General features: G+C 59.0%; 1 protein-coding gene across 2 annotated transcripts; it reads left to right on the top strand.

Annotated features, from left to right (window-relative positions):
* The first annotated feature begins 2,359 nt into the window (after positions 1-2,359).
* Ccdc97 (coiled-coil domain containing 97) lies at positions 2,360-8,634 on the top strand. Of its 2 annotated transcripts, none has more exons than XM_048330057.1 (5): positions 2,360-2,457; positions 3,695-4,147; positions 5,296-5,574; positions 5,756-5,885; positions 6,975-8,634. In XM_048330057.1, exons 1-5 carry the CDS (start codon positions 2,406-2,408, stop codon positions 7,093-7,095), a joined length of 1,035 nt encoding a protein of 344 aa, XP_048186014.1. In that variant the 5' UTR covers positions 2,360-2,405; the 3' UTR covers positions 7,096-8,634. The 2 variants fall into 2 exon arrangements, with proteins under 2 accessions (XP_048186014.1, XP_048186013.1); XM_048330056.1 differs by having other exon boundaries at positions 2,376-2,514.
* Positions 8,635-9,326: the final 692 nt, after the last annotated feature.

The raw sequence follows: 9,326 nt of genomic DNA, 5'->3' as shown, positions 1-9,326 counted from the left end.
AATATGGAGGGAGGAAGCAGTGACATATTTTTTGGGTAATTATGCTTTTTTTTTAATTTTTAGAATTTGTCTGTTTTTACTGTGGGTCGGTGTTGATCCTTCAAAATAACCCATTTCTTTGCTGAGTTCAGGTGACCGAGGAAGAGCCACACCCTCGAAACAAAAAAAAATACACAAACCACAAAACCATCTTGAAGCTAACTTTTTCTACAATGTCTCAGTCCCCCGTGACTTTGCACATGAGCTTCTCTGTTTGGTTGAATTGTAACTGCTTTTTTGTATCTGGAGAGAGTGTGACTATTGAACTTGAAACCTTTTCTTCTGGGCGTCCTGGTAGTTTCTGGGGGGCTCCAATGGGTGAGCGGGTGAGGGGAAGATGTGGGGCGCCTCTCAGGTGCCAGAGCCTAGAGTTTTCTACAGCCATCTCAAATGCCCCTTGCCCTTCTCCCAGGTGTTTTAACAGGATCCTAACATGCTGCATTTACTAAGAAATGTTTCTGCCCATTTTGTCTGGCTTAAATAAATGAGATGGCACCTCCTAGCAGAAGGAAGCGGGGTTAGGACCCTGAAAGTGGTTCGAGTCCTTGCGGGCACTTTGAGTGAAACACAGATGAGGACCACAGCAGACAAGTGGGGTCGCAGGCCACAGAATGGGAAGCAGGCTGCTCTGGGGACACCATCACCAGGTACCACCTCACCCTACCCATGGGTGAAGCTTGTGGGCTTGTACTTGGCACTGCCTTCCTGTCTCCTGTACTGCAGGCTGGTTGTTACAGCTTCATTTCTCAGCTAACACATGTTGGGGTGCCTTCCTTGAACAAGGTACTCGCCTGTTCCCAGATCCTACCACAGAGCACCAACCAGGGTCCGTGGCATCTGGGCAGCATGAGGACAGGACTCCTAGGCAGGAAGATGTCTTCAGTGGTCTCCACCCCCAATGGCCATCGTCCTTCCTAGCAGCTTCAGTTCTCCATCCCCAGGGTTTATGCTATGTTCTCAGCTTAGGAGCCAAGAGCCTTGGGACAGGACAAGCAAAATCAAGGAGGCAGCCTGAGGTGAAGCAACTTGATGAGGGCAGAGGGCCTGGGTCCCCTAGTCTGTGAAAGTCCATTTCTGGGCAGGTGCTGTTCAATGGCGCCCTCTGCTGACACCTCCTGCTAATGCATTTGTGGATTCTACAATCAGTTTCCCTCCAGGGCTCAAGAATAAGCATGAGGGGGGCTGGGGATATGGCCTAGTGGCAAGAGTGCTTGCCTCGTATACATGAGGCCCCGGGTTTGATTCCCACCACATATACAGAAAATGGCCAGAAGGGGCGCTGTGGCTCAAGTGGTAGAGTGCTAGCCTTGAGCAAGAAGAAGCCAGGGACAGTGCTCGGGCCCTGAGTCCAGTCCCCAGGACTGGCAAAAAAAAAAAGAATAAGCATGAGGAAGTTCTTCCTCTGTTATCAGCCAGTCCCAGCTTCCACCCAAGCCCTTATCCTGGTCCTCCCCCAGTCCCTGAAGGATAAGGCTAAAACCACTTAAAGGATTTAAGAGAGTCCACATGGCCTGGCACCTGGTGACCTTAGCAGCTTCACCTCTACACATCTGAAATTCAGAGCAGAAATTATTTTTCAGAATCTCATTGCCATGGGCCTCTGCTTGGGAAATTCACATGCACTTAGGGTTTTACCTAAAGACAGGAAAGGGTCTAGTAGTGCACATATATAATTCCAGCACTCAGGTGGATCCGGAGTACATGACCAGCCTGGGCTTTTCCCATAGGGCACTCCAATTCTGCCCTATCAATTTAGAGTCTCCCTGGCCATCCTGAAGGGCTTAAAACAGGAGCTACCTACATCTGCTCTCCTGCCTGAGACGTTTCTCATGCCAGCAGCCTCATCCATCAGAGCCCTGGCCAATCACTGTGGTCCCTGGAGATGTCTGGTCACAGAGCCCTAAATATGAGTCCTCACCCATCTCATAGGGCAATCTCCAACCCAGTTCCTCCTCCACAACTGCAGACTTCCTCCAGAGTCTGGGCACAAAATGGGAAGTTCTACCTCTGATAACGCCATAGGCCTCATGCCTGTTTGGGCATGAGTTGAGGCTTACTTAGTAACAACATATTCCATGAGGTGCTGAAGAAATGGAGATGCATAGGGGTCTAGAAAGGGCTCAAACAGCCCCAGTCCCCCAGCCGACCCTCCCAAATATTAGTCACACCCCGAAGGGTCACAACTGCAGGCCTTTTTGGCTGTGGCCGAGGGAGGGGGTTGGGAGTGGGCCTGGGAAAGTGCGCCCTGGAGCCGGAACTTTGGTATCGCGAGGCGTGCAGTTCAGCACCGGACCAGTGGAGCCGGTGCGCCCGGAAATTGCTGCTGAGCGCGGGCCTCCGCGGCGACGGTGGACGGGACGGAAAAGATGGACATGGAGGCCAGGACCGCTCCGGCTGCAGCGAGGGAACCCGATGAGGGTGAGATGCTGGCCAAGCGGAGACGACGGGAGGGATGCGTGACGGCGCCACCAGGAAGTAACTCCTCGGGAACGCCACGGGGGACTCTTTATAGTGGAACACCTGCTCCTAGCCCTTCCTGCCTGGCCACTACCGTGTCCACATTAACCTCTCGTGGCTTCCTCTCCGTTTCCTCCCCCGAAATTAACCTTTCCGGGGACCCCAGGCTACCCCATTTCCTTACCAGCCTACTCCCAAGTTACCCTTAAAGTTCTCCCCAGCCCTGAGATAGCTCTAGTTCTCAGACCAGCCCTGCTAATTCCTTATCTGCCCCCTGCCAAACGGGTTTCATTTGCCCCCAAGCTAGCCCTTCCTCACCCCTTGCTGTTCCAGGCTACACTTCCCCTGACTATATCTTTCCCCATTCCTTTTTTTTTTTGCTTGCCAGTCCTGGGGCTTGAACTGGGCCTGGGTACTGTTCTTGAGCCTCTTTCTGGCACTCTACCATTTGAGCCTCAGCGCCATTTTCAGCGTTTTCTGTTTTTGTGGTACTGAGGAATTCAGCTCAGAACTTCATGCATGCTACCACTAAGCCACATTCCCCGCCCCTCCCCCCATTCCATTTCAAATCTCCTGCTCCCCCTAAGTCTGAGGCCCAGCCTGCCTCCTCAAAAGGCCTTACAATCTCTGTGTACTCCAATGCCAAGTCTTTTGATGCCTATCTATACCCAAAAAGCATTTGCATTTGCTTATCTTATTTGTGTATATGTATATCTCTTGTGCTTGTGTATGTCCTGGGACATACTTCAAAGCTGAAGCTCTACCATTTGAGCCACAATTCCACTTCCAGCTTTTTGGTGGTCCATTGTGGATAAAAGTCTCACAAACTTTCTTGCCCCAGTTGGCTTCAAACCACAATCCTCAGATCCCAGCCTCTGAGTTTGCTAGCATTACAGCCAGTGGCTCTTGAGTTTAAGTTCCGTACACAAAAATAATATGTCTGCAGTTACCCCTTCCCTTCCCCTTCCCTTTCTTTCTACTTTTCTAAAGGCAGGAAAGACAGCATGCTACCTGTTTTCAGTACTTATGTTCTTGTCTGCATTTACTTGAAAGTCAGCCTCTTGCTCACCGTGAGCCCACCTGCAGGGCTGGGGACACAGGGGGCACCCAGGGAGGAGCACCCACACCCCTCCTCTAATGCCTTCCCTTCCTCTGCCCATGCCTCTTCGCCCTGAACTAACAACCCCCCTCTCCTCAGGCTGTGCAGAGCCCAAACCTGGCCACTGGGGGGAGCTGAGCCAGACCATCCCCTCCAGACCTCAGGACCAGGAGGAGGTGGCACCCAGCTCTCTGGAGGCCCTGGGCAGTGACCCCGCCAGGGCTGAGAATGCAGCAGTGACTGCCATGCTGCGGGCCGTGGCTGCCAGCCGCCTGCCCGTGTGCAGCCAGCAGCAGGGTGAGCCCGACCTGACGGAGCGCGAGAAGGTGGCCGTGCTGAGCCAGCTGTACCACGAGAAGCCGCTCGTGTTCCTGGAGCGCTTCCGCACTGGCCTCCGCGAGGAGCACCTGGCCTGCTTCCGCCATGTGCGTGGCGACCACCGGGCTGACTTCTACTGTGCCGAGGTGGCCCGGCAGGGCACTGCCCGGCCCCGCACCCTACGGACCCGCCTGAGAAACCGGCGCTACGCAGCTCTGCGAGAGCTCATCCAAGGTGTGCAGGGCACCTGGGGCAGGGTGGGAGGAGACTGAGGCCAGGGGGAAGAGCGGGGTCACAAGGGCAGAGCCTGGAGATAGGTGTGGTGGTGTTGGTAGTGGTGGTCATGAGGCTTGAACCCAGGGCCTGGGCGCTGTCCCTCAGCTCTTTTGTTTTGTTTTTTTTTTTTTTTTGCCAGTCCTGGGCCTTGGACTCAGGGCCTGAGCACTGTCCCTGGCTTCTTCCCGCTCAAGGCTAGCACTCTGCCACTTGAGCCACAGCGCCGCTTCTGGCCGTTTTCTGTATATGTGGTGCTGGGGAATCGAACCTAGGGCCTCGTGTATCCGAGGCAGGCACTCTTGCCACTAGGCCATATCCCCAGCCCCCCCTCAACTCTTTTGCTCATGGCTAGCCCTCTACCACTTTGAGTCGCAGCACCACTTGCTGTTATTCAGTGGTTCATTGGAGATAAGAGTCTCACAGGGACTTTTCTGTCCCGGGAAGGCTTTGAACCGTGATCCTCTGATCTCAGCCTCCTGATGAACTAGGATGACAGACGTGAGCCACTGGTGCCTAGCTTGGGAGATAGGTTGTGAACAAGGAAAGACAAGGAGAGGCTGAGACTGAACTAGGGAGAGGGGTGGGAGGCCCAGAGGGAGTGGGGGGACATGGTGAGAAGGGGCCACCCAGCTCGGGGCCTCATGCCTCTACCCCTTGAGCCACGCCCCAGTCCTTTCAATTGTAGTTCATTTTTTTTGTTTGGTTTTGTTTTTTTTGGCCACTCCTGGGGCTTGGACTCGGCCTGAGCACTGTCCCTGGCTTCTTTTTGCTCAAGGCTAGCACTCTGCCACTTGAGCCACAGCGCCACTTCTGGCCATTTTCTGTATATGTGGTGCTGGGGAATCGAACCCAGGGCCTCATGTATACGAGGCAGGCACTCTAGCCACTAGGCCATATCCCCAGCCCCTGTAGTTCATTTTTTCAGGTAGGGTCTCATGCTTTTGCTTGGACTAGCCTTGAATGTGGATCCTTCTGTCTCTGTATCCTGAGTAGCTGGGGGCTACAGGGGTCCACCCCCACGCCCAACCGTATACGCGTGATCGCACATCCATGCTTGGACCCTGTCGGCTCAGACACCTCCTCGCCCCCATCCGTCCTCCCCACAGGGGGCGAGTATTTCAGCGATGAGCAGATGCGGTACCGCGCGCCGCTGCTGTATGAGCAGTACATCGGTCAGTACCTCACCCAGGAGGAGCTCAGCGCCCGGGCCCCAGCTCCCCTGGTGGCCCGGCCCGGCTCCCCCAGCACGCCTGCCTGCCCGCTCTCCGACCTGCTGCTCCAGTCCTACCAGGAACGAGAACTGCAGCAGCGACTGCTCCAGCAGCAGGAGGAAGAGGAGGCCTGCCTGGAGGAAGAGGAGGAGGACGAGGACAGCGACGAGGAAGGTGCAGGCCAACAGCAGGGAGAGCCCAGTGTCCGGACACCCCTGCCCCAAGCCTGTCTCCCCCGCCTGCAAGGAATCAAGTGATCCCCAACTCCTGGCACCCATTTCCGGGTGTCCTCTGCCTGGAGCCCCCTCCACCCCCTCCCTCAGCAGCCCCCGTGGACACCTGTTCTCCTCTGCAGACCAGAGGTCCAGCAAAGACTCGGAGACCTGGGTGCCCGACTCGGAGGAGAGGCTGATCCTGCGGGAAGAGTTCACCAGCCGCATGCACCAACGCTTCCTGGATGGCAAGGACGGGGACTTTGACTACAGGTGCCCCGTGACCTGCCCCTCCCCCCACCCTTTGAGTCTGTGTCATCCAGCACCCCCCCCCCACCCTCGTGGTGCATAAAGGCCCCAGGAGAGAGGTCCTGGGTATGGGTGCTAGGGTCAGCCAGGCCTGGGATTCTGATAAACTAGAGACAGACAGAACTGGGAGAGCCTGCACTCGACCTCAAGTCTTGCAGCCCTGCCTCAGTTTCCTCCTGTCTAGGAAAGAGAGAACTAGACTCACATCAGCTGGGTTTCACCCTGGCGGGTGGCAGTGGCCTGACAGCACTTCACTCCCTGAAGTCCCCTGGTGTGCCCAAGGCCTCCCTGTGGGGTGCCTCCCACTTGCCGCTGGCTCCAGTGCAGCCCAAAGGGTGCGGGAAAGGGACGGACACAAAGGGAAATGGTGTGTTCCCCCCAGCCAGCCAGTCTGCCTTGTGGTCCCCAATTCGGGCCAGGCCACAGGGGCCCCAATGACACGTGAACCACAGCCACACCCAGGCGCTGCTCAGCGGGCACAGGAGGAAAATGGGGCCGGTGCCTGGCAGTCAGCATGCTGGCCCCCTCAGAGATCCTCCAGCCCAAACCCACTGGGCGGTAGGCAGAGGGCTGAGGACCTAGGTGAGTGGGCCCAGTGCCCCCCCAGACCCAGCACCCGCAGACATTGGAGTGGGGGACCAGACGTGTCCCTCCACCACCATGCAACCCACATATCTTCCATGTCCCGGCGCCCGGATCAGGACAGTCTCCATATCCTGATGTCCCAGGGACAGGCCTTGTGGGACCAGGCTGGGCGTGGAGGCGGGTGACCTGGGGTCGGGGGAGGTGACGCCTGCACAGGGGCGCATGCCGGGGGAGGGAGGGATCAGAAGTGGAGTCAGGCTTGGGAAACCAGCCACTTGGGGTGGCCCCCCGCCACCCCGAGGCCAGCCAGCCCCGCCCTCCATTCCTGTCCTGGTGAGAAGGCCAGGAAGGTGCGCCTGTATGTCACCCCACCTTCCCGTGACCTGCGAGGGTCAACGCAGACCTGACGGGCAGCTGTCTCCAGGCACCCAGGCCGCCCAGGCCCCTCACAGCCTCCTCCCCCTGCAGCACCGTGGATGACAACCCTGACTTTGACAACCTGGACATCGTGGCCCGGGATGAGGAGGAGAGGTACTTCGATGAGGAGGAGCCCGAGGATGCGCCCAGCCCGGAGCTGGGCGGAGATTGACCGTGGCACTGCCATGTCCAGCCCTGGCTGGGCCGCTCCCCGAAGGCAGGACAGCCTCCCAGCTCCGGGAACAACCCCCCACACTTCCCCTACCCCCTTTGCCCCTCCCCACCCCTGCCTCTGTCTTGTTCTTGGTGTGACTCTGGGCTCCTTCCATCCCATCCTGTCTCCCTCTCGTTCTGTGACCTCCCCCTTTTCCCATCTGCACTGTCTCTACCCCGCCCCCCCATTCCGTCTCTGCACCCGGCCAAGGATGAATGTCTGACCCTTTGTCTGAGGCCCATGGTGCCCACTCTGTTCACCTGGGGACCAGCCCAGATCTGGACTTTCTCTACCTGTCCACCTGCTGCCTCGCTGTACCTCTTACAGTCTCTATCCTTCTACACCCCGTCCCGTTCCTCTCCCGGATGGATGCCCACGGCCTGTCCCCAACGCCGGCGGCAACGGGGCCCACAGTGGCCACAAGCTCCTGCCTCTCCCTTAGGAATCCTGCCCAGAGGACCAGCAGAGGCACCGCTGGGGAATCACAGAGGGAGGGAGGGGCTCCCCCCTCCCCCTGCCCAGCCACAATTTTCCCTTTCTTCCCTTCCTCCGCCTCCCTCTCTCTCCTGCTCCTGTTTACGCTCCACGAATCCACACAGGCTGTTATCATGGGCCTGAGTCATCTCCCACACAGCCTGCCCCGGCCCTCCCCCAGGCCACAGGGCCGCCCCGCAGCCCCCCGCCGCCTGGCCTAATGGGAGCCAGATGGCCGCCTGTGACTCAGCCTGTGGGAACCCAGGCGTCCCACCTTCCCAGGCCCCACCCCACCCCGTGCCCAGCACCTCATGGGGTGGGGGGCAGAGGCTGAGGGGCAACACAGCCACCAGCAGCTTCCTGTTGGCCACACCTGAAAGACACCAGTTCCTGACCCCAAGGCATTCGTTCTGTGCCCTGTGTCCCCCCCCCCAGAAGCAGCAGGAACACTGGTGGGGGGCTGAGGTTCAAGGTTGGCCCAGGCCTGAGCCAGACACCTGCCATCCCCACAGAGCCTCCAGGCAGCCCGGCCCCGAGCTGGCCCAAGGTGGCGCCCTGGACAGTGTGTCTCAGGTGGGAGGCAGGAGGAGAGGCGGGTGCTGAGGTCACTGCGGGGCGCCCCAGGCTTCCCTGGGAGCTAAGCCGTGTCCCACAGCCCAGCCACCTCCATGTCTTCCTCCGGGGGCTGTCACTGGCCCGACTCCCCCAGGACAGCAGCTTGGCCCCAAGACACGATCCGGAAAGACGGGAGTTTTGGCCCTCCATGCCAGGCAGCTTCCCCCCGCTGCCATTTGCTAAGTAAACTGGTTTATGATCGCGTCTGCCGCCGCCCTGAGCGTGTTCTGTTATGTAACGGAGAGGGAGAGGAGCGGTGCAGGCAGCCCTTGAGTCAGTCAGGGTTAGTCAGATGGAGGCTGGGAGAGAGGCAGGCGGCGGGACTCAGGGATTAGACGAGGAGACGGGAGGAGGAGGCCCTGCGGAGACTGCAGACACACCCCTGGTCACAGCAGCCCCCACGAAGCCGGGAGACGGGTGCTGGGGACACCGTGGGTGGAGAGGCTGAGTCAGGGAGGGAGAACCCCACCGACGGCATCCGGCCCCCACCCCCGTGTCTCCCATCTGTCCTGTCCCAGCTGCCACCCACGCCCCCCCCCCTCCTGCCAGAGCCCAGAGGGACCCTGCACCCTGTCACTAAGGCCCTGCCTGTCCCCACTGCCCTCCTGATCCCCATCCCCAGCCTGTCCCCCTCCTCTGCTGCCTCAGCACCTGTGGCTTCCCCCCTACCCCAACCCTACCTCCCTTCTTCATATCTGCCTTTCCAGCCCTGCACCCCAGCTTCTGCCAACTGGGTGAACCCCCCTCCCCATTCCTCCCTCTCCTCTTCACCCTCACTTTTTCCTGTCCCCCTCCCTGCTGCCTCCTCCCTCAGTCTCTCCCAGGCTTGGGAAGTCTGGGTCAGAGCTCCACTGGTTGTCCCTGGGACCCCCAAGTGAGGGGTCACCACCTGGTCCCCACCCAGGAGGGGGCAGAAGGCTGCGGGCCTGTCTGGGAGAAGGAAATGTCTGTCCTGTGGCCCGGGACCTGCCCGCCACCGCCGCCCCCGGCTGGGCCCGAGTAAACACAGCCGGCAGCCTGGGGATATTTATACCGGAGCTGGGCACGGGGCCAGTGCCCACCGCAGCCCCTGCCCGGCCCTGCCTGCTGCCACCGCCAGC

This window comes from Perognathus longimembris, chromosome 20, assembly GCF_023159225.1.
Source record: "Perognathus longimembris pacificus isolate PPM17 chromosome 20, ASM2315922v1, whole genome shotgun sequence".
NCBI lineage: Eukaryota > Metazoa > Chordata > Mammalia > Rodentia > Heteromyidae > Perognathus > Perognathus longimembris.
This window is presented reverse-complemented; position numbering and strand designations above follow the sequence as displayed.

Bases quoted from the DNA above. Each gene is read 5' to 3' on its own strand.
- Ccdc97 (XM_048330056.1), top strand. From the start codon at position 2,406: ATGGACATGGAGGCCAGGACCGCTCCGGCTGCAGCGAGGGAACCCGAT. The intron at 2,515-3,694 runs GTAACTCCTCGG...CCCTCTCCTCAG, and splicing joins CGTGACGGCGCCACCAGGAA to GCTGTGCAGAGCCCAAACCT. The intron at 5,886-6,974 runs GTGCCCCGTGAC...CTCCCCCTGCAG, and splicing joins GACGGGGACTTTGACTACAG to CACCGTGGATGACAACCCTG.